Raw genomic sequence first — 26,404 nt, 5'->3', positions numbered from 1 at the left:
CACACTAGCTCTCATATTTGAAAAATCCACAGGGGCCAAAATGCGAAACTACACACCTAACTGTGGAGTGCTACCTACACATGATTTAACTCTTAGTTTTAATTCGCTTTGAAATAACTATCAGTTACTACAATTACTCCTTTGTCGATATTTTATGTATATGTTTTTTGTGCCTTGTACCGACATTTTGAGTTGAGCCAATTGCAACTGTACAGGTTTTTTTTTAATGTTTTTTTTATAAGTTGTGCTGTTACACCAGTGTCCCAGGTTAAGGAGAGGGTTTGGGGCTCACATGTTTAATCCCGCCGCATTTTTTTCGTGTCGGTCCTACGTCATGGGCCTGAATAACATAGGTTATATAGATCTGTCATATTTTTTTTCTTTGATAAATTATCCATAAGTTATAAATAAATAAGCGTTAGTTTTCTCGTTTTTATTTTTTCACATTATTTATATTGGTGTCTTTTATAGCCGACTATATGGTATAGGTTTTCCTCACTGTTAAATGTTGTACATTGGACTATAATAATTGCTTTATTCACCCACTTCATTTAAACTTTGGCGGAAAGTTGTATCACTGGCCATCACACCACATCTAAAAAGCTTTATATGTATAAAAAAAAAAAAAAAAAAAAAAAAAAAAACCCATAGATAAAGCAGTTGGAATGCCATCTAAGGCATTCGGCAAACTAAGTTCAACGAGTTCCTATGTCTGCTTTCGTCTATGCGAATTTGGATCAACATCAGCATATTGAAGAGCCTCAAATTGTGAAAAGGAAGTCATTAATGTTTTAATGACTGTTCTATACTTTTTTAAACTTTATTTCCTCTGGAATATATTTATTAACTGTTCATTTCATCTGGTATAACGTTGAAAGTCCCAATTTTCAATAGAAACATTCCTATCAGATGTACGCTGGTTAAACACTGCAATTTTGGCTTTGGGTTACTGGTGATTTAAGTTCAACTATTTTGACTGATTTAACGGATAAGCATTTACAATACAATACAGAAAAATGGGTCGCCGACATCATCTCGAATACCTTGACAAGAAAGTGATTTGTGACGGTTTTTGTCAACGAATTGTACAGTGATTTTTTAAAAACGCACAACGAACGCGACACATTTAGTGAAACGAAAAATACAGTAAGAGAAAACTTATTTACAATGATATTGCGTTTATTCTTAGTTCTAGGGAACATTTCAAGGCACGTAGTAATTCAAAGTATAGTTATTTGATATTGCTTAATGTATTTTATAAAATACGCAAAGGTGTATGCACGAAAAGATATTCAGCATTGTTTATCTCATAAAACGTATGAAATTGCACCATGTCTGTGCGTTTTGCATCTAGCAGTTTTATCAAACGTTCTATGCAATATCTAAAACTAACAACAATTGTATAATTGAATAAATAAACTAGCATGCACATTGACATATTTATATATACTCAAATAAGTTCAAGAGAGGCATTCCAAATTTTTGTCATCCTAAATATTGTCCTGATTATCGCTTCGAACGCGTCAACGTCCGGTTTCATTTGTATCGGAGTTATATGGGGTGATAAACCTTTGCTCTAAATCACCCCGACTCGCTTCGTATTGAAATCATGCAATAAACTTGTTTTTTTCTCTCATGCCAAATTGAATTATGGTATGAAACATCGTATAACTGCTTTACATCTTAAACTCGTGAAAAAGAAAACTAAATGTGTTTGCATGTATCAAAATTTTTAGTTGCAGTATGTGAAATGCTACATGCATCTTATTTATCTAAATGCCCATTGAAGTTAAAATTTGTCGAACTTAAAATTTCTAGTTGGTTAGTTTATGTTGGTTTTTTTTTATGTTGTTTGACAAATATTTAAAAATGTATTTACTCATTGTTCCAAACTAGAGGCGTTACTGTCAATTACCTTATAACGTACTCAACTATAACATGTTGCTTTGTTTTTCGTAATTCAAAATGACGAGTAGCAAATGAATAAAAGATAATATCGTTTAATAGCTATAGAGTCATCTTAACCTAACTGAAGATTTACTTGTCACTCTTATAAAATTATAATCAATTTAAGGTAGCACAATACAAAGATTTTTTCACTCCCAATCAGACAACTTTAAACTGATGTAATTCATTGCATCCTTCTTTATATTTTATAAATGATTGAGAGTACCAAAAGAAAGAAGAAAGATTAATCTTTCAAATTGTGATAATTTCATTATGACATAATTATTACATATTAATATGGGTTTAACTGTTAATGGAAATGCAATGTTTAATCCACGTCCACTGGCGTTCAGGTTGTGATGCCAGTTCTTGAGTAGTGGTGATTTTTCAAAATCATCCACACTTTGTAAAATGCAACTGTTTTCTATACCAAAACAATGTCTGAATACATCAATGTCAAATCTAAGTATCACAGTATTGTGCTTCCCTCTAAGCCTCTGTTGTATAATTCAAAGTTACGAGCTGATAACGCCAGACGTGAATCGTCGATTTCTGGTGTATCGAGGTATTTAACAAAACTTGGGTTTTAAAGACATATATAGATGAAATACCCATAGATAAAGCTCTATTATGAGACATCCATTTTTCTTCTTTTGTGGAGATAGATTATGTACATGTATTTCATTCTCTCCAATTGAAAAACTATACTTTTATCAACAAATTTGTAAGAAAAATTATTTACTTTACAGATTTTTTGCATGAACCCCCAGGGGTTCATGCTTATATATTGGCGAGTTTTGGATGTGTCTATGGGCCACTCGATATCTCTCGGCCGGAAGTCAGAATAAAATTCTCGGAACGTCTCGAAAGTTTTCGGTCATTTATACAGGTCTTAACAGGTTGCTATCTAGCCTGGAAAACCTGGCCCAATCATACTGCGTCGAACATGTAGCGGAGCTAATCATTTGCTAGGACCCCAGGCTAGTTGTTATCTACGTCTTTGATATGGTCCCTTGATGGCCCTTGACGACGCAATTATATTTATTTTAAAACGACCACTGTACACTGTGTGTATCTAAGTCAATTATAAATTGGTATTTTCTGTTGTTTTGATAACATGTAAACTAATTATTTTTTGAAGATTTAACCACGGGATACTGTGTATTTCATCATAGACTTACGGGACAGAACATTCTGGTTAAAATATTAATATTAGATCGGAAAACAGAAAGATAATATTATCAAAAGTATTTAATTAAATCGGAATCAAAGACATATATTATATATAAAATATAAACAGTGTATCTATGTTTCTGAAGAAACTAACAATGATTGAAATCAGAATATTTTCAATAGTTGCAGTTAAGAAATAAGTATTTTATATAACAAGATCGTCTGCTTTGGTATTTTTAAATAATCATTTGTAAAGGGAACATAATTCAGTATTCTGTAGGAAAATGATGTATTTAAGAAAAAGAAACACTTATTTATTTGAACTGTTCTTGCTTATTATGAAATGCAAATGTTTGATGTCGGAATGCTATTCTATATATCTTGATTTGTTTCTATTGAAACCAATGTTAACATTTGTGATATTATTATTGATAATACTAAGTAATGATGTAGAAGTTAATCCTGGTCCTTTAGGTGGTTTTTTCTCAATTTTTCACCTAAATATTAGAAGTATGCGTAATAAAGTAGACTATGTTGAAAACATTAGTAATGAAGCTGATGTGATTTGTTTAACGGAAACGCATCTTGACGAAAATATAAAAAATGAAAATATTCTTATTGAGGGTTATAATAGAGATCCTTATAGAAAAGACTGCAATAGCTCAGGAGGAGGAATTATAATTTATATTAGTAAATTTATTCAAGCCAAACCGAGACCTGATTTGGATTTTGATAATGAAGCATTATGGCTTGAAATTACCTTCCCTTCTAACAAATTACTCCTTTGTGTTGTATATCGACAACCTTCAAATAACAATACTTTTTGGGATAAATTTCATGAATCTATCGAAAACGCAATGAGCTATACTCCAAATGTTGTAATAACGGGTGATGTAAATGTAGATTTTCTTACTGACCATTCACATAAAATATTTGACATTATGAGACTAAATGGCCTTAAAAATATTATAAACGAACCAACCAGATTTTGTGCTACACGCCAGTCCTTGTTAGATCCTATTTTGGTATCAGATTCATGTGATGTCTATGATTCCCATGTAATACAAATAGATCGTACGTATAGTGATCATGACGGAACTATTATTCTTGAATAATCTTGGTAGGTTACAAAATAATACTACTTATAAAAGAATGATTTGGGACTATCGAAATGCCGATTTCGTCAAATGTAACGAGCTCATTGCTACTTTTGATTGGGAATCAATAATTAATGCTGAAAATAGTATGGATCAAAATTGAAAAAATTTTACAAATAAATTTCTTGAATATATTAATGACTGTATTCCTCAAAAAGAAGTAACTATACGACCAAATGATAAAATATGGTTTAATTCTGACCTACGAAGAGAAATACGTAAACGAGATTACACAAACAAGCTCGTAGGTCCAATAGTATTCCAGATCTAAATAGGTATAAAAAGCAAAGAAATTATGTGAATAATTTAAAACGATACACAAAAGATCAAGTTTACTTAAACGCAAATAGTTTGTTGGACGAGTTTGCATCTGGTAATTCTAAATCGTAGTGGTTATTAATGAAAAAATTAGTTAAGACATCGGGTAATTCTACTCGTATCACTCAACTTAAAAATGAAAATGACGAATTAGTCACTGAAAATTACGATAAAGCATGTCTTTTGAATAAGTATTTTTGTTCCATATCTACTATAAATGAAAATAATGATAGATCTCCAGAATTTCTGACTAGGTCAAATTCTAAAATTGATATTTTCCATATAAACTCAAATCAAGTCATTGATATTTTGCAGACTTCGAAATTGGGAAAAGCATCAGGTAATGACTCAATTAGTCATCAAATGTTAAAAAAGACAAGTTATATGATGACGCAAATGCGTATTCTTTTCCTGGGTATCAGTGAGATGCTTTCTATTTACTATTTCGTGCGCTAAAATACTACTTGCATGCAATAACACTCGTGAAAGCTTATTTTCGTTTTTGTTATCTAAATTCAGGACACGACAAAATGAGCTTTACATGTGAATTTTAAGCACGGTCATCATTACTCACGGTATTCTGACTTCGAGTTGTTTCTCTTTTGTTTCTTTTTTGAGTCACTGTCCTATTATAAACTTTTACCTTTTCGAAAAGCTAAGGATTGTCTACCCAAGGAATAGATTCCTTAACTTTGTAATGTAATTAGCCTTTTAACTTTTTTCATTCGAGCGTCACTGATGCTTTTTTTGAAGACTTAACTCGTGTCTGGCGTACATCATTTTAATTCTGGTATCTTTTTACATCTACATACCTTTTTATATAAATTGGTTATTTTGAAAGTGTGTACAGGTATTCATAAACTTCTGAATTAAGAAATTCTTCGGCAAAACTAAGTTTTCCTGTAGAATGTTTGAATGGATTTAAGTAAAATCAGGAAATCCTGAAAATTTGAGATGTTTTATGGGTCCCAAATCAATTGCATGCCACAGGTTTCACCGAATACAACATCTTCCATGAGTAAAGACAGCTTCAAATACGAGTTGAGAATATAAAAAGTAAAATCACAAAAATACTGAACTCAGAGGAAAATCAATTCGGAAAGTCCATAATCACATGGCAAAATCAAATAACAAAACGCATCAAAAACGAATGGACAAGAACTGTCATGTAGGAAACAAAATATGAAGATATGATAGATAAAAATAAATGCATCCAGAATTCCAGATTACAAAGCAAACTGAGTGCATAAATTTATATTGCGATAGGTTTGTGCAATTTGCATAAGTCATCCGGTTAGTAGAAATTATGATTTGCCAAATGGTTATAATCGGAAAAATTATGTACATTTCCAAGTAATAAATAAAATAGTCGAGCTTTAAAATAACTATTCAAATAGAAGCTGTAAATATATACTTTCAACTGGCTTCTTCTATTCACAGTCAATTATTTCAATTCAAAAGCAAACACAAATTCAGCAACAATCTTTTGGTGACCCGGCAGTCAGCGGTCTTAAGTTCATGTATTGCTTTTCTTTTTTGTTAAAGAAAGCAACTTGTTTTTAATTTGAAGAAAAAAAGCAAGGCATTAAAGTGTCAAAGCGTATAAAAGGGCAAAAAAAAAAAAGAAGACTACTAGTGTAATAATATGTAGATTCTTAGAATATTACCCTAGACCCTTTTAAGCAAATATCTGTTAGAAGAGCTCTCATACATATTTGAAGCAGATGTTATATATGGTATACACGGTAAACGTGAGAGAATTTCTTATTTTTGAATGTTTAATAAATAAATGGAAATTGTACGTCTTTATATAACCAGTAACGGAATGGTCAGTTCGTTTTAAACTGACATAATTTTACATTTAAGTGGTTTTGATTTTCAGTTATAAAATGTAACATAACTTATAATACGGTAAATCTTTTGTCGATATTTCAGATAATTGTCATTTTTATTATCATTTTCCTGTTGTGTACACATAATTTCTGACACTCTATCGGCTAAGTCGGCCACCCACTCTTGTTTTATTAGGTAAACGGACAAAAAGTCACTTGACATTAAGTCACAAATTTGGTAGGACAAAAAGTCACAGGACAAAAAGTCACAAATAATCTGTTGACAATTGTTTTGAATATATAAGAGAAATATCTTGAAATATTTACTTTTTAATACATATATTCATATAAAAGTTTAGGAAATGTGTCATTATACCTGAAAAATGTAGATCTATTTAATTTTAACTTGTCACGCAAAGGAAAAATTTCTTGGCACCATGAAGCCATTTAAGCCACTTTGACATTATTTTTTTTTTATATAAATTTTGTTTACAAAGTTGGTTTGTATACAATAGTTCAAGAAAAACACAAAAATATTTTTGTAGAAATAAGTGTTTTTTTATTCAAAGAAAATAATCAGAAAAAATGAATTGTGACTTTTTGTCCTGTGACTTTTTGTCCGTGACTTTTTGTCCTGTGACTTTCTGTCCTACATTCGTTTATTATGTCTACGTGTACCTGAAACTCTCCTTGACATGTCTGAATTAACAAATATAAACTTTATTGATGTGTGTATGTGATCTAATCATGGAGGAAACAATATTGCATGATTATTTTTTTTTTATTAAAAGGACAGTCAGTATAAAAACATTTGAAAATATTCGTTTAAATTTGCCTATTTTGCGTATTAGCATAGGTTCAGATTATCTGATTGTTCTATTTATAGTTAACCTTATCTACTCACTGATTAATCAGTAACTTGTTCCCATATCAGTAGTGTATTAAACAAACAATTACTAGGAACTAGTATCTCAATTGTTTGTAAAACAATTGAAAGGTCTTTCCTGTAAAAGTTATGTTTTCGTAATGTAGTTTGTACGACCTTTCGTTTGATATATGACAAGCATACCTTCTGAAACTTTTCTCTTTTTACACTTAATGACCTCATCCGCCTACATTTTTGAGATCGGAAGTATGATATATGTAACACAGGGTAGATGAGCTTTCATTTGATATGCGACAACACCATGTTCTAAAAAGTTTGATTTTTGCACTTAATAACCCCATCCAACCAATTTTTGGAGGTTGGGAATTTGATATTTCAAATGTACACATCATGACCTTTCATTTGATATACAACAACCCTATAGTAAAAGAAAAATTTATTTTTTGCACTCAATGACCCCATCCAACCAATTTTTGGGGGACGTCAATTTGAAATTTGAAATGAACGCTTTATGTTCTTTCATTTGATATGCGACAACCTTACCATCTGAGAAATTTGAATTTTTGCACTAAATGACCCCACCCTTTCGCCTGGGATGAAAAAGAGGTTTAAAATTTTCATTTTTAAGTAGAGTTTATTGAGACCTTCAATTTGATATATCAGATGACCCCATTTGACAAAGTGCCAAAAATGATGCAATATCAACGATATAAATAGAAGTTATGAAATTTACAAAGTCAATGCAAAACATGAAAATTTCAAAATGATTTTTTGGTGGTTTTTTTTTAAATGGAATGTTTTTGGTATTTGGTCAAACATATAACTATGTTAACCTCTTCAATTTCTTAAACATTTTAAGTGGTAAGCTGTTGTTGATTCAGAAATACATGCCGCCGCTTGCAAAATTTCAAACTGCATTATCTCTAAAACGACAATAGATATCTCAAATCTGTTAAATGGTAAATGATCTACTGTTAAAGGACAACATTATAGAATAAGAATTGGGACAATTTCAAAGTTCACCAAGGTCACAATTAATCATCAAATATATGATGCAATACCAAACTTGAGAACCAGAAGTCGTAGAGACATGGGATTACCACCATTCAACTCAGGACCATTTAACCTTTCAAATATCACAAGGTCAAGGTCATAGTATACTGTGAAGGTCAAGGTGAAATTTCATCATGACCTGACATTGACCTCAAATTGAAGGTCTGGAATTACTGATCATCTTTGCAGTTTATAGTAGATTGATATCTGTTACCTTTAAAAAGATATACACAAAATACTATACTTTTAAGAATCATCCCGTAGAAACTTTTGAACAGACGGTCGGACATTTTTGGGCTTATTATATAAAATGTAGAGCTCGTCGAGAGGAACAAATTATACGCTGTATGTATGCAGCAAAGTCTTATCGTTTTCCTAATTTGTAAGCTTGAAATTGCAGCGTAATTTTTTTTTTGCACTCTGTGACCTTTGACCTTGGGTGCATATTGAAGGTCACATGCATTAAAAATTATTGGTGAAGGTCCCAGATCTCTACGACTTCCGGTTCTCGAAATAGATTTTTTCTAAAATTGTGTACAATTTTTCAAGGGGGATAACTCCTTATAAGGCTTAATAACAAAATGATTGTATATGTTCATTAAGATTGCCATCTGTTCCTGTACATGTTGCCGTTTTCAAATCGATTCTATCTCTAATACTTTTTGAGAAAAATGGAAAGAAATTGTTTCAAGGGGATATAACTCTCATAGGGGACGATGAAATCCTATTCAGCCTCATATGGTAATACATTATGATGAGATCTACCTATGGTCGTAATAAGGTCATGATATCTTTAAAAACAACGAGGGAGGGCTATTTTGAAAAAAAATCAATGAAAGGGAGATTACTTCTTAACCTCTTAAGAAGTAATCTCCCTTTCATTGAGATTACATTGTTAAGGATTTCATCATCCTCTGATGAAATCCTTAACAATGTAATCTGGTAATACTTCATGATGAGGTCTATCGATGGTCCACATTTGGTCTTCATAACTTCAAAAGAAACACGAGGCGGGCATGTCAAAAAAATGTTGGAAGAAAAAAAAGAAAAAGAAAAAAAAACATTAGAAAAACAATAAGATCTTTCCTCACGCAGGGGAAAGACCTTAAATATGAAATAGTAACTTTTGGTCTTTTATAACTTCAATAATATATGATTTAGTAAAGACTGATGCAACATTCTTTTATAACTAGTAACATTTCTGAATGTTTATAAAACAAATATACACTTAAAGGCCACCCCTTGTTGTCTATAGGAAAAAAAGTATTGAAGAATATTCTTTCTTGGTTGAAATATTAGTTTAAAATAGTAATGGGAAGTACTCTTTGAAAAGAAACCCACATAAAGTCCTCTTACATAATTCCCTAGAAAAAAGAAGAATAAAGGTACCCTTTGCAACAAAATCTTCTACAAACTCTCTTTTTAAATTTTCTATAAGAGTCTATTTTAACTTAGCCTGGAAGAATATTATAGATGAATATTTACAGTTTTAGAGCCAAAAAAAAAAGGACAGCATCTTATAGAAAATGACATATATGTATACTATTTTATCAGTAAGACTCATTAAGAAAATATGCATCTTGCACTGTATGAACGCAGAATCAATTTACTCTGAATCTAATTCCCACAAGAGTCCTTCTCAAATAGTTTTTTATTCTTTATACTCAAATTCACAGTTTTACAGCTCCATTTATGTTCTTTAAGAGTCTTACAATAAAATGACATTTTCAATAAAAATAAATAATAGACTAAAGACAACAGAAAACCGCAATTTTGAAAAATTCATCCCAAAAATGTACGAGAAGGGCATTTTCAACCGAAACAACAATGTGTTGGAAGTTTTAGTTTTAAATTTTTTTTCAGGATAGAAATTAATTTTGATTTTGGTTTGAGATATCTATTGATGACATATTGTACAAAAACATGTAAAATTTGCAATATCATATCAAAATGGCTTCAACAGCACCTAATAGCGCTGGATAACATTTTCAACATACCAAAATACAAAAATTGTTGACAAATGTTTCAAGTATATGTATGATATAGACTCTATAATGTTCCAATCAAGTAGGCTTTTTTAGGCTCAAGGTCGGATTGTTGTCTCTTTGGCACATTCCCCATTTCCATTCTCAATTTTATTTGACAACTTTAATGTTTGACCATGCGAGTCAATCAAATGCAGGGGATTTATTCAACCAAATATATATATATATATATATATACACTACATCTCAGGTGGATTTTGCTTTATCCACCGGCCCACCATGGGAGTGGGCACCGGGTGGGCAAAATTTCTACCTTGTCCACTCTACCCACCCATAGGAGTGGGCATGCAATTTCTTTTGTTTAATCTAAAGACTTGCAAGTACAATCACTTGAAACAAGCAGATAAGCATTTGTAATCAATATATATATATATTTCAACACTCTTAACCAAGACCAAAATCATATATTGGGAACATTAATTCTATCTTATATTGTGTTTCAGATTAAAATTACTTCATTTTTAGTTAAATTTGTCTTTCCATGCCAAAATCTACCATTCTACACAAAAATAGAATGCAAAAAAAGTACATTCTATTGAGTCAGATAATTTACTTCAAAATTGAATCTGCCAGTGATTATTGATCAGAGAATCCTTTTTATTAGGATTATTGTGAAACTTATTCATTTAATGAATGGCTGTTATTTATTTTGAATTTATTGAACCATAAAATTAATTTTTGACTCTTCACATTGAATAATCCGCGAAGCGGATTATGTTAAATGTGAAGAGTCAAAAATTAATTTTATGGTTCAATAAATTCAAAATAAATTATTGCCATTCATTATAAATAAATTTCTATTAAAAATTAGGCTCAAATATATATATTAATACGAATAACAACGTACACAGATGTTTGCGTATGAATACACAACGTTAGAGTGGGCGTGTCTTCATAAAAATTGATAACATTGAAAATAAAACTAATTCTTTTAACCAATCAGAAGACAGTAAATACACCAAATTTATTTATTATAGTATGGACTGTATAATTGTTTACATTTCCAGCAGGTAAAAATACAACAACAAAAAATAAAGTAAAATATGTTCTCTAAAGGGGAAATTTAGAATAATGAAAAATTTGTTAAGATTGATAATATAAGTACGCTTAATTAATATAAAACACTAAAAATCTATTTAACTGTACATTTTGTTATATTTTTTGTTAATGTATTTATTATAATATATTAATATAGTTAAACACAATGTAAATGTTTACTTTCCAATTTTACAAATTGATATGCATTACTGCTGTACATGTTATAAGTAATACAATCATGCTGAGTGTTTGTCCGCATCATCCGGGTTTTCAGAGATAAGACAAATATGTAACACATAAACAAACGACAACCACTGAATTACAGGCCGACTTGGGACAGGCACATACTTAAATAATGTGGCGGGGTTAAACATGCAAGTTAGCGGGGTCCCAACCCTCCCCTAACCTGGGACAGTGGTATAACAGTACAACATAAGAACGAACTATAAAAATCAGTTGAAAAAGGCTTAACTCATCAGATGGACAAAAATACAATCTTTATGACTGTTACGAAACTAAAATTGGTAGCAAGAAAGACAAATCCGAAAAGTATAATATAAATATCATCTAGTTGCTCTGGGAAAAGTATATCTATATAATATATATGTTCCTGAGTTGCTGAAATATTGATGAACACAAATATACATAGCACCATAGGCATATAATATTGTATTATATGTCTCTGATAACACTGATTTTACGAATTAAGTAAAAACAACTTTGCATTGTTTTAGCTACTCAGTTTTACCTGAGACTACTATAACACATGTGTTTTATCCGATATAGACCTGCAGCTTTTTTTTCATCGTTTTATTTTAGGCACTGGCTACGGTTACATGGAAATGTAACAATAATAAAAATATTATTGTTACATTGGAGACTAAATGCCGAAATGCATGGTTGGGTAAGGACCTGTTTAATTACGAATGTAACAATAATTATTGAGGCTACGGTTACATTGCGTTTTTGTTACATGAAAAACAGAAATGTACGATCGGAAGTTAGTAATATGTACTAAATAATAAAAGTTGAAGACATTTATTTTATATTTATATTTACAATAAATACATTTATTACTTACAATTTCTTTACTGTATTTTTTTTATTTACAATGACAGTTTCTACAAATCCAGTACGTGGTTTTTAAAGCATGATTAAGTCCCACACATTTTTGATGAACGTCCTCCATGGATACATGTACATACAGAAGTTCCCAGTAGTTACAGTTAGCAAACTTTGCTTTTGATGTGTCAATTTTTTTTTTAGAACTGCCGGTTTGTATAGCTGTATGAAATTTGTGTCTTGATATTGTTTCAGTTTCGTTTAAAACGTATCCCAAGTTTTAAAATTTTCACCCTAAACAAAATTGGTTATAGGAATATCTTCATCCATTGTTCAAAGTATAATAACAGTAATAAGAGTAGGTGTGCAGTTAAATACTTAAAAGTGAAACCATTGTACTATATTTTTTCCGCGCCTTTGACACTCCTAATCTGGAGTAGTATCTTTAAGAACATCAAAACCATTAATACACAAAACTATTTAAACAACATTTGTTGAATAATATTTATTATTTATCATTATTACAAGTATTATTTAATACATATGATAGAATTAAGCAATAAAACTATAGAAGATTTAAGTTTTATAAATCTAGCGTACATTGCTTTATTTTAATCGATGCAAGACGTAACGGCCATACTACCATGACGGCCATAGGATGAAACGGCCATACCCCGAAAAGATGAAACGGCCCTAGTACAAAAACGGCCATACTTTGAAAAGACGTATCGTCCATGGTTTTTTTTTTTTTTTTAGATGTTATAGATGAATTATTTTGATACTTATACATGGTTATTATAACTTTTAAATAAACTATACTGTTTTTACATTATTTTTCATCTTAATTTTTGTTATATCATTTGTTTACTCATTATATATTTATCGTAAATGAATGTGTTTAATCTAATAAAATATTAAAATATCTTATTGTTTTGTCGATGATTGTTTGATATCTTCTGTAGCAAATAGAACAAAATGAATAAATATTAATGACTATATCCGAATGGGAGACTAATTTCTGTCATAATTAAAACAATGAGTTCAGTTTTGAAATATAAAACAAGGTAATCAGCTGTAATCAAGTAATGATTAAGTTGGAAATTTAAGAAGATTGTTGATTGATTATTATTACTTCTTTGATGAACACAAGTATTAATTATGCTTTTGTCAAGAAATTGTAAAGGAAATACAATCCAAGATCACTATAAAAACACAACTCCCAAGCTGAGTTCAAGCGGAGTGAAAACATACATTTGGTAGTGAAATTCTTGTAAAAATACAAGCTGTTTGAGCAGTCTTTTTGATGTACCGACCTTGCTTTATAAAAGTAACCAGAAATGTCGGTGGCACTCATTTGGGAAATTGCTGTTCATCATGTCGTACCCCTGTGTGCTATGTGACCAGCAAGTCCGACCAAGACAACATGCTCTCCAATGTGAAGATTGTGATAAATGGCAACACAGGCTTTGCAATACAGGTATTTACAAATTTATTATTAATTTAGGTTTTGCCTTTGAAACATATTTCGTACTTTCTGTCATATTTGATACACTTTGATTTACTTTAATTTGGGTTACGACCTTTACATGATAAGAATTAAATCTTTATTAAGTGTTATTTACATTACACCATTGTCCAATAAATGGACAATAGGTATCAATTGATAGATATAAAAAGAAGGTGTGGTATGACTGCGGTATGATTCCCAATGAGAAAACTATCCACCAGAGTCCAAATGATACAAAAATTAACAACTGTAGGTCACCTCACTAAGGCCTTTAATCTTTTTATCAGTGTATTAAAATTACTTGACTGTAAAGAAATATATGTTATATTTTAGTTTATTGTTATTTCAGGTATATCAATTACTGATTACCGCCTGATGGTCAATGAAGAAGTCGACATCATTTTCCACTGTGTAGAATGTGTCCACATACCACAAGATATGGAGGTTGAGGTACATATACGTTATTGTATTATTTCTTTAAATGTTGTGTGTTCGACAGAATTGTTTAATTTCTTATCGGTTCTTTATTATTTTTTATTAGAAAACAAATTGTATTCAACATAAATGTTTCATTTTTTGTTGTTGACTATTAGTCCGAATATAAAGTGCTGTTATGCCAAAGTTATGTTTGTTGTATATTTGTTTATCTGTATGACTGAATGAATAAATAAAATATATTAAAAAAATATCATCTTTTTGTTTCTTATACTAGAGTATATTGGTATCATTGCCCATAATACAATTTTCCATCAACAAATGCACAAAAATGGGAACATTTAAATGGTCAACAAATAGTATTCAACACAATTCAATACAATGAACAACGCAAAAAGAAACTTCAGTATGATAAAAATGAAACTGGCCATCTTTTATCATGTAATTAGCCAATCGGGTGCACATTCCTGTCAGATTTTACGGGTAATTTGTTTTGTTATTGGAAAATTCTGCAGCAGTCTCTGTCTTGGAAAGATGTTCAGCAAATAGAATGACTCTAAACTATAAGAAAGAAAAACAAAATATTAAACAATGTGTCTGATGATCATGACAAATATAACTCGAACTTGATGAATTGCCTTCCTTAGAGTTGACCTTTACACTGAGTCCTGTTTTTAATTTCACCAACACTGAGATTGAGAAGATTTTTATAGTTTAGAATAATATATATTTTTTATAGATATAATAAAAAGATCTGTAACATGTGCTTGTATTTATATATCGACATTGACGGTCAACATTACTACAGTTTAAACATCATATAAAATATGATGCCTTTATATCTCATTACAATAAAAATGATTCTTTAGAAAATGTTTACAACTGATAATGAAGAAATAATCAATATACTTACATAATATGGCCGTAACAAGTTGTAAACACGAGCGATGATGATCAAGCAAAGATAACTCTTACAAGAATAAATAAGATCGTATGTGCAGAAAAAAACTACTACACAATCATATTTATGTTATTATTATGAACAAATACTTATTTTTCGTATGATATTTTATGTAATAAACTCAATAAAAAAAAATAAAAGTGTGGACGATACGTCTTACAATGTGTGGCCGATATGTCCCATGGACGATATGACGGTATGGCCGACACATCCTAGGGCCGTCATGGAAGTATGGCCGTCGCGTCTCGAAAGCTTTTTAATAACCGAATATCGATAGTTCCAAGTCAAAATACATATGCATATGTTTTGACAGTTAGGATGATCTAACCGGGGATCTAACGTTAAAAGTTTAAAGTTCCTGGTGTTAGTTATCGTTTAGCCGGGTTGTGCTGGTATTATTATAGAGAGTTCTAGATTAGAGTTTTCGTTCTTGATTTTCTGAATAAGATTAACAGATGGCGACACTGTTTCCAAACAAAACCCTTCTAAAACTTTTGATGTAGGTACATGGGTAATGTTTTTCGAAAGGAAGTTATGCCACACTAACTGCATAAACAGGGGCATTCATCGTAGGAAATTTTCTTTTCATTCTTCAAAGCACGTGCCATCTACTAAATCCTAAACTTTACAACGCTGTTTTCAGTAAGGGAGCTACCATTTGATTTTTTACCTAAATTGTCGTCCTGATAGTCCAATAGTCTGACGGTCCGATAATCCGACAATCCGTTAATCCAACAGTCTGATTGTCCGACACTAAGCCCTTCTGCTTTGCTCGATCTTCTGCTGCAAAGGATATGGATATCGTCCTATATAAGCATATTATTATTCTACTGAAACGCAAGCAGTTTGTAAAATTTAAATAGTGGAATCATGCGCTGTATAATTGGATAACATGCATCTGTATGTATCATATGAGGTAGAATGTGATATATATATATGTCACATGTAGTACTTTACAGTTATTCGTCATCATGAACAAACCCCTAAATATTACGACCTTCGTAATTGTATGCTTCTGAAATCTGAGCAGCGTTCAGATATCAGACAACTACATCGGGTTAAATGAAGACAAGACGACAACGTGATAGCAATAACCCATACCTGTCAACTGACCTGTATTTTGCAGGTGTGACCCGAGATTTTCACAATTCTGAGGGATCACCCGGAACTACCGCCAGTTATTGAAATAACCCGGGAATTTCGAAAACGACCCGATTTCACCCGTATTTCTTAGCCTTGAGATTGATTTCATAAGTAATATTCCTTTGAAATACCGGCAAATTCGTAATTCTTCCATGAACAGGAAGTTCATCTAGCAATGTAAACTGTCAAATTAAGTGACCCATTAAGTGCATGGCTTCACTTGACAACTTTGGTGTCAGACACACTGTTAATTAACACCAATTACCTAAGCTTTAGGTCGTAAATAAATTGTACCATTGGTTTACAAACTGAACTAGAGTTCCTTCCCCTTATTTGTCACCATTCAAAATTATTCCTTATATTTACGTTTTATGGGTAAAAAAGATTAAATCATAAAAATATAAAATTCAAATACATATTGAAAAATAACTTTTCATTATTTTTATACCTTTATTCAATTTAAAAAAAAAAGTTGAAAATTATTTTTTACATTTATACTTCCTTTCACTGTATTACTATATATTATCATAGTCTAATTTCCTTGTCCAACCAAAAATACCAACCGTGCAAGGGCTGTAGAGCCAGTCAAGGATGTTCAAAACTTCCATATGTAACGAAAAATAATATGTTTACAGGCTACCTAGTCAATAGTCTCAAACATTTAAGAATTACATTTGAAAAATAAATTCTAGTGTTTGATGATTGTGGTATTTTTCTCAAAAAGTAAAGCACATAAGACTGTGTTACACAAATTTATAAAAATCTTTAAGATTTAAAATGACTTAACCAAGTGAACATAAAATTGAGAATGGAAATGGGGAATGTGTCAAAGAGACAACAACCCGACCAAATAAAAAACAACAGCAGAGGGTCACCAACAGGTCTTCAATGTAGCGAGAAATTCCCGCACCCGGAGGCGTCCTTCAGCTGGCCCCTAAACAAATATATACTAGTCCAGTGATAATGAACGCCATACTAATTTCCAAATTGTACACAAGAAACTAAAATTAAAATAATACAAGACTAACAAAGGCCAGAGGCTCCTGACTTGGGACAGGCGCAAAAATGCGGCGGGGTTAAACATGTTTGTGAGATCTCAACCCTCCCCCTATACCTCTAACCAATGTAGTAAAGTAAACGCATAACAATACGCACATTAAAATTCAGTTCAAGAGAAATCCGAGTCTGATGTCAGAAGATGTAACCAAAGAAAATAAACAAAATGACAATAATACATAAATAACAACAGACTACTAGCAGTTAACTGACATGCCAGCTCCAGACTTAAATTAAACTGACTGAAAGATTATGATTTCATCATATGAACATCAGGCACAATCCTTCCCGTTAGGGGTTTAGTATCATACCATCATAACATATATGAGAAGAACATAACCCGTGTCATGCCAACAACTGTTTTTAGAATAAATGCATTGATGTTTTGGTATCTTTGATATACATTATAAGAAAATGTACCATAAATACTGAAATTCAGCTCGAAAAAGTTAGTACGCGTTATGACCTGAGATTTGATTCTTCAATGCAGGTCATGACCTGTATTTTCATCGTCACAGGTTGACAGGTATGTATACCACAGCAATTTGCAGTGGTATAAAAAACCCAGACCAAACCAAAACACTGAGCAATGTGCAATGAGGTCAAGGTTAAATAAAAAAACCTGCAAAGACTGACATGTCTATCTTAAATAATTCTATACACCAAATGTTATACTTGAGACCTATTGCATATAGTTATATAGTTGATGTCCTACAAGACAGGCAATCAAAGAAGTTTAACATTTGCAGATAGGTTAGTTATATCCGTAATGAATGCTTTGTTGCTAAGTACCACAAACACAATGACAGCTTGGTGTTACCGCCCATTCTATTTCACTGACATTTTCTTTGACCTATGACATACGGACCTCAAAATACTTAAGTTTGTTTTGTATATCCTCGCGCAACATCTGTGTTAGTGTCATCTAAATAAATAAAGGGAAATTGAAGTTATACTGCGGAAACAAAATGCTTATAAAAAAAAAAAAATAAAATGAAAATATACATATTAAGTTCCAAGAAAATCATGGCTTTAAGGGCATACGATACAGTTTTGATCCTGTATTTACAAGTTTGTGGAAATTTGCATATAGGCTATTTTTTACCTGATTAAATCAAATATGTAATAAAAAATATACCTTCATGTGCTACTTTTTGAGTAAAATGAGGTCGAAATTTTGTATATTTGCTCAAAATTCAGATTTGTGACCGTAATTTCTTTTTCGAAAGAAAGACATAACTTTTTTGTTATAAAAGATAAACACAAATTGTTTTTTGTTAAATAATTGGTAATTTCTGTATTTTATAAGTATCCTAAAAAATTATGCATTTTTTGTTCAGAAATAACTCATATTTATTAAATGTTCATGAATTGAGGAAAATACGTCATTTTTTGCTGCATGTTTATCAAAATTAAAAAAAATCCTCTATTTACAGTTTTATAAAATTTGGGTCACATAATCTCCCTGTAAAATGAAACAAATTGCTGTTTTGAAAAATAGGGGTCCATGAACTCGTTTTCAAATTAAATCAGTTTGAATGATAAAAATCAGTCGAAAAATGCATCTTTTCCCGATATGTCACAGTTTGACGTCGCGAAAATAACATTTTACGTTAGCAACGTCATTACCTCCCCTGTAACTGTATCGTATGCCCTTAAGGTTTCCCAAAAATTGCTGCGGAAAACAAATCCATGGATGGATAGATGGGGAGATGTACAAAAATGTATAGATAGGGCCACACCAATTTAATTCCTTGTTCGACGGACCCGCCCGCACCTATTTTTTCAAAACAGATTTTTTTTATATACCCGCATCCGTAAATGTAATCATGTCCATTTCCCGCACCGTTTTTTATACGACCGCAAAATTTGAAAAATTTTTCGTCGTATATTGCTATCACGTTGGCGTCGTCGTTGGCGTCGTCGTCTGCGTCGTCGTCGTCGTCGTCCGAATACTTTTAGTTTTCGCACTCTAACTTTAGTAAAAGTGAATAGAAATCTATGAAATTTTAACACAAGGTTTATGACCACAAAAGGAAGGTTGGGATTGATTTTGGGAGTTTTGGTCCCAACATTTTAGGAATTAGGGGCCAAAAAGGGCCCAAATAAGCATTTTCTTGGTTTTCGCACTATAACTTTAGTTGAAGTTAATAGAAATCTATGAAATTTTGACACAAGGTTTATGACCACAAAAGAAAGGTTGGGATTGATTTTGGGAGTTTTGGTTCCAACAGTTTAGGAATTAGGGGCCAAAAAAGGGCCCAAATAAGCATTATTCTTGGTTTTTGCACAATAACTTTAGTTTAAGTAAATAGAAATCAATGAAATTTAAACACAATGTTTATGACCACAAAAGGAAGGTTGGTATTGATTTTGGGAGTTTTGGTCCCAACAGTTTAGGAATGAAGGGCCCAAAGGGTCCAAAATTAAACTTTGTTTGATTTCATCAAAAATTGAATAATTGGGGTTCTTTGATATGCCGAATCTAACTGTGTATGTAGATTCTTAATTTTTGGTCCCGTTTTCAAATTGGTCTACATTAAGGTCCAAAGGGTCCAAAATTAAACTTAGTTTGATTTTAACAAAAATTGAATCCTTGGGGTTCTCTGATATGCTGAATCTAAAAATGTACTTAGATTTTTTATTATTGGCCCAGTTTTCAAGTTGGTTCAAATCGGGGTCCAAAATTAAACTTTGTTTGATTTCATCAAAAATTGAATAATTGGGGTTCTTTGATATGCCAAATCTAACTGTGTATGTAGATTCTTAATTTTTGGTCCCGTTTTAAAATTGGTCTACATTAAAGTCCAAAGGGTCCAAAATTAAACTAATTTTGATTTTAACAAAAATTGAATTCTTGGGCCTCTTTGATATGCTGAATCTAAACATGTACTTAGATTTTTGATTGTGGGCCCAGTTTTCAAGTTGGTCCAAATCAGGATCCAAAATTATTATATTAAGTATTGTGCAATAGCAAGAAATTTTCAATTGCACAGTATTCAGCAATAGCAAGAAATCTTCAATTGCACAGTATTGTGCAATAGCAAGAAATCTTCAATTGCACAGTATTGTGCAATAGCAAATATTTTCAATTGCACAGTATTGCACAATAGCAAGAAATATCTAATTGCACAATATTGTGCAATAGCAAGAAATTCCAATTGGATTTCAATTGGAGTTATCTTTCTTTGTCCAGAATAGTAGTTGAATCAACTTAAATCATTGTTTTATACAATATACAATGTATATTCACTTTTATTACCAACTGATAGATTAAAACAATCTTTACCATTCAGTAATAACAAGCACTTTTTTTACATTTTAATATTTTATGATGTATTTAAATGAGTAGTTATTGTTGCAAACTTCATTAGAAATTTGAATTGAGATCAGTTTTGAAATAAGGGAAAGGGGGATGTGAAAAAAAAATTGGGGGGTCAATTTTTTTCATTTCAGATTTCATAAATAAAAAGAAAATTTCTTCAAACATTTTTTTGAGAGGATTAATATTCAACAGCATAGTGAATTGTTCAAAGGCAAACATATTTTTTTTAAGTTCATTAGACCACATTCATTCTGTGTCAGAAACCTATGCTGTGTCAACTATTTAATCACAATCTAAATTTAGAGCTGAATCCAGCTTGAATGTTGTGTCCATACTTGCCCCAACCGTTTAGGGTTCAACCTCTGCGGTCGTATAAAGCTGCGCCCTGCGGAGCATCTGGTTTGTAAATATTATAAAAAGATATAAACATTGGTCTTTAGATCAAAGTATTTTAAACTGTATATAACGATTTTAAACCTATTAGCACCCCACCACACTGTACATACATGTATCTGTGAAACCAATTAATCCCAAGTTGGAGTGCCCCGAAATATAACAGCGGAAATACCTATACAGACCTTTACCTAATCTGTAAATTCCGCCTCTGTCAGGCGCACCACCATACGGTGTAACTTGGGTGTTGCTATATACAGGGGCTCAATCACACCTTAACCACATGATTTATTATGGGTTTCATCATGAACTTTATGTTAACCAGGTATATACAAATAATGATCATAAATGGGAAGTTAATATATACTTTAATGGGAAGTTAAACATATTTTAAATCATGTATTGATTGGAATGGATGGAAAATTGTCTCATTGTCAGTCACACATACAAAGACCAGATTTAATTATTCAATTATTTCTTGGTAAACAGGGAAAAAATACTTCATAAATTAAAGAAATGTCAAAGTACAAGTGATAAATCAAGTTTTAATATTGTCAAATCCTACTATTTTATGTTTACAAAAAAATATTATAATCGCTCGCCTTTACTTTTCAAGCTTCGCCTCAAAAATTTGCAAATTAAGTATTTTTTTATTTAAATTTTCAAATCGCTCGCTCGCCCCAATTTTTGGAGTCCAAAAATCTGTAGAACAAGAAATTAAATTGGTGTGGCCTAGGATGATGGTTTCAAGGGGCGAATTAAAACTATCAGACTTTCACAAAAATTATCAGATTCAAAATCATCTGAAGGACTACATAAGATTTTGTAGGAATACGACCGGACGTGAATCCATACCACCGAAGGATATTGTATCATTAAAACTGGCACAAACTAAAAAAAACAATGTTTCATTATCTTCTCTTGAAGTATATATTATGCTGACAGAAACATAAAACAAAGCAATACAAAGTTGTAATGTTAAACAATTATATGTCCATCTAATTAGCCGGACATCACACAATACACCTAGAATTGTGACAACATAGTGACAAACAGCTTCCCACTTAGTCCATCAAATTTCTTGCTCCATTCATATATTCTTGTTTCAATCTTTGAAGCCTATTTCCATGTCCCTCCACTTTTCCTTCTATTTGGATGGTTATCTCCCCTATTTGCAGCGTCAATAGATGTCTCGACTGATCCCTGTTGATCTATTATGCAATGTATAAAAGATCGATTTGACATTTTTTTGTGTACAAAAAAAATAATTAAGTCGTTCCATGTCTTTATAGGCATACTTTTCAGAGGCAATTGACTGCCCGTTGGACTATCAGGCTGTCAGATTATAGGACTGTCGGACTATCGGTCTGTCAGATTATAGGACCGTCGGACTACAGGACTGTGGGGTTATAGGACTGTCGGATTATGGGTCTGACCCCCTACGTTTTACTTACACATAAAATGTATAGATCAAAAACTCAGAAAAGAAAGAGCCATACAATGACACACACTTGTACTATGTTATACTAATAGCTATAAAAGCACACAGTGAGGCTACAAGTCAACTCAACACCTGGTTTAATTTATTTTAATTTTAGATTATGTTGGCCTGTAGAGATAATTTTATAGGTCCGACTGCAATTTTATAAGCCTTGGCTGCTGGGCCTGATGTTGAACATGAAGACTGGTAACAAAGCTTTTCTTTTTCAAGTTGTTGGTTATGCAAACCCAGTTTAATTCTATGTTCAACCATTTTGTCACATATTTTTTCTAAACTTTAATTATATTTTTTTTATAAAATATTCCTTCTTGAAGTTCTTCACCCATCCGTTAAAGCAATTATGTTGTTTTCTTGTATCATATTTTTTTGGTGTCAACCTTAAAAAATAGAAAGGCGATCACAAGAGAGTTCTATTCATAGTCAATGCCAAATTGCAGCCCTTTCAACTGTTTTGAGCATTAACACAGATTTCACAAAATCATGTCTCTTTTTCGTTGTTAGAATCAAGGACAATTCAAAGGAGATCATTTTAATTAGGCAATTGAAATAATTATTCAGTTCAAGATCTGATGTCCTCAGAAAGTAACAGTATTACAAGAAGTCATAAGTATGTTGCAATTAAAATTGGGTATATATTAACTTTATTTCCTTCTTATCGAAGATTTTGCATGTATTAAACAATGTTTGTACAATAATAATATTTACATATTGATCAAGACATTAGAGTGATTGAATTATTTAAATGTCACATATTGATTAGAGTGATTGAATCAGTTGAATGTCACTATAAAGTAAATGATAATATTTATGAAGGTAATTAAGTTAACTGTTATAAAAAATGCTGCACATTCGTTGAACGTGTATACGTAATATAAGTTTTTGAGAAATAAATACTTTTATCATTATCCAGATCATATTCTCAATCTGTATAACATGACAAAAGTGTTGCTGTGAATGTGAATGACATTAGATTGTCTAGATACACACTGAACACAATCTGCTTTATACATTTTACTTATTAAGTTCTCCCAAAGCTTCGCTCTTAAGTCTGACGATCGTACATACACATGGCATGTTCAATAATGTTATATTTAGCTCCTTCTTTGAAGTTAGGATTACTTTTAGCAATACCCAAGCTCTGTGTGGTACAATTGCAATGTGTTTGTGAATTGTACGGAAAATTTCATAGTCACTGTCAACTGATATTCTTTAATTTTGTTGCCATTTGTTGTTTTCAGAATTCGCTACATGGAAGTCAAAATATATCTGTTCCATACTGCCTGATTTCATGAAATCTTCAACAAAGTTTGTCAAATCACATTTAACGGCTATTCTGATTAAATCTGGTACAAAACCATCTTGCTTTTTGGCACATTTGTTTCTAAATTCTTAAAGTCATAGTTATAGTATACGTTTTGGTAGCAAGATACTGTCCATCCTACATAGTCTTCCATAAAATAATTTGTAACTTACACTTGTCAATATAGCACTCAACAAGAAGCCAAACGAGTAGGCTTGTGCACTTGTCGGATCGTGTTTGTGCAGGAAGCCTTTGAATTATTTTACATATTATATATGTGTGAGAACGTTCTAAAAACTGGCTTAGTTATGTCCCTTAGACATTCAGATTTTTATACGACCGCAAAAACATTTGAAGAACAAGAAATTGAATTGGTGTTGCCATATTCAAATTTGTCATGTTTATGCATGATAAATCAATTTTGTGTAAGTTTAAAGACTTAATTATATCAATTCAGAAATAAATATGAAAAGAAGCAATGTTCTTGTATGATCGATGTAGATCTAATAGCATGCTTCAATATTATGGGGGTGGGGGAACCTGTGCCACTATATAATTTTGGTATTTTTGCAACTCAACAAAATAGGAAAAATACTTGCAAGTTGCAGACCTCTATTCTCCCAAAAAAAAATAATGTCTGAGTTATCTCCCCTTATATGGGTGCGTAAACAAATTATTAAATTTTTTTAATTTTTAGTTAAACATATGACCCTATGGGAAATAACATTGAGAATTGACTTGGTTTAACATAGCATGAATGTTCCTTTCCTCATGAGGTGCTGGCCAAGTGTTGTTACTTTGTAGCCAAATTTTATCTCTTTTTATATGATTTCTAAAACCGAATTACAGTCAGGTGAACGATACAGGCTCTTGAGAGCCTCTATTTTATTTTGTACCAATCAGAGATCAACATGAGATCATTCAATTATAATTATCTTCAATCAGAAAAAATGAGACTTATTCCTTTCAACTTCTACTTATACCAGTACCGGTACATGGACAGGTAAATACTGAGTTGTTCAAATTATTAATTAATCTTATTGACAAGTTTTCATTGGTTATGTGTTCAGGCTTCCAACCGATAAATTAAAGCAATCTTTACCATTCAGTGATTACAAGCACTTTGATTACCATTCCAGGGTTATGCCCCTTTACAAGTGGAAAAATTGAAGATTTTTTTCATGTTTCTGTTCCCTTAACTTAAGTTTGTCTCAACTAAATTTAATGAAATGTGTATATACACTGTAACATGTATAATGCTTATTACCTCTAAACTCAGTTTAAGTTAAATTTGTGGTAGCTTCACTTGTACAGTTCTTGAGTTATGTCCCTTTATAACGTTATATGCTAGCGGGGGCATTCCCCATTTATTTTTTAAAAAGCTACTATTAATTAATATTAATTTTAACCATAACTGTATGACATTTTATTGTTTATATTTGTATACTTTATGATGTATTTAAATGAGTAGTTATAATTTTATTGTTGCAAACTCCATTATAAATTTGAATTGAGATCATTTTTGGAATAAGGGAAAGGGGAAGGTGAACAAAAATTGGAAGGGAGGGGTCAATTTTTTTCATTCCAGATTTCAGAAATTAAAAAGATTTTTTTTCAAATATTTTTGTTGTTGAGAGGATTAATATTCAACAGCATAGTGAATTGCTTAAAAGCAAAAAAAAAAATTAAGTTCATTAGACCACATTCATTCTGTGTCAGAAGCCTATGCTGTGTCAACTATTTAATCACAATCCAAATTCAGAGCTGTATCCATACTTGCCCCAACCTTTCAGGGTTCGAACTCTGTGGTTGTATAAAGCTTCACCCTGCGCAGCATCTGGTTATATTTGTAATTCTTTTAAAGTTGAGCACCCTCTTTTCTCATAGTAGTATATGTAGTGTGTAAGATCCTGGGTTCTTGGCCTGGCAAGGTGAAGCCAAATATTGAAGCTTCTCCCATTAGCTAAAAATAGCAGAATTTAAAGAATAAAAGCCAATAATGGTCTTCTCAGAGGTCATTGATTTATCTCCTGTGATGGACCAACAAGGATTTGAAATTTGGTATTTACCATTGATTATATATTCATACATATTGTAAGTCTGTATGTATGTCCAAAGTTGGATTTCAGTCTACAACTTAAGTTTGCCTCTACCAAATGTTGAAACTGAATCACAATTTGTATCACCACTTTTAAACACACATCATGTTCAAATTTAAGTGACTTCAAATTCACTTTCACTGTTCTTGAGTTATGTCCCCTTACACATGTAA

The 26,404-nt window shown here is 31.5% G+C and overlaps 1 protein-coding gene and 1 long non-coding RNA gene across 6 annotated transcripts in view; one reads left to right on the top strand and one right to left on the bottom strand.

Annotated features, from left to right (window-relative positions):
- Positions 1–26,404, bottom strand: part of LOC143072470 (uncharacterized) — a 38,459-nt gene that overhangs the window by 6,730 nt on the left and 5,325 nt on the right. The window contains exons 2-3 of one of the 2 annotated variants that reach the window (XR_012977196.1): positions 16,085–16,197; positions 14,597–15,014 (exon numbers count right to left, since the gene is read on the bottom strand). This is a non-coding gene — a long non-coding RNA (uncharacterized LOC143072470). Of the gene's footprint in view, positions 1–14,596; positions 15,015–16,084; positions 16,198–26,404 lie in introns of those variants that run through there. The other variant, XR_012977197.1, reaches the window with a different exon arrangement.
- The window catches only part of LOC143072465 (uncharacterized), a 57,971-nt gene continuing 47,393 nt past the window's right edge, over positions 15,827–26,404 (top strand). Inside the window, exon 1 of one of the 4 annotated variants that reach the window (XM_076247388.1) lies at positions 15,827–15,913. In XM_076247388.1, the coding sequence (XP_076103503.1) occupies positions 15,870–15,913 (44 nt within the window). In that variant the 5' untranslated portion in view covers positions 15,827–15,869. Of the gene's footprint in view, positions 15,914–15,934; positions 16,057–23,345; positions 23,440–26,404 lie in introns of those variants that run through there. The other 3 variants (XM_076247390.1, XM_076247391.1, XM_076247389.1) reach the window with 3 other exon arrangements.

This window comes from Mytilus galloprovincialis, chromosome 4 (genome assembly GCF_965363235.1).
Source record: "Mytilus galloprovincialis chromosome 4, xbMytGall1.hap1.1, whole genome shotgun sequence".
NCBI lineage: Eukaryota > Metazoa > Mollusca > Bivalvia > Mytilida > Mytilidae > Mytilus > Mytilus galloprovincialis.
The sequence above is the reverse complement of the archived record's forward strand: the minus strand, read 5'-3'. Positions and strand labels throughout refer to the sequence as shown.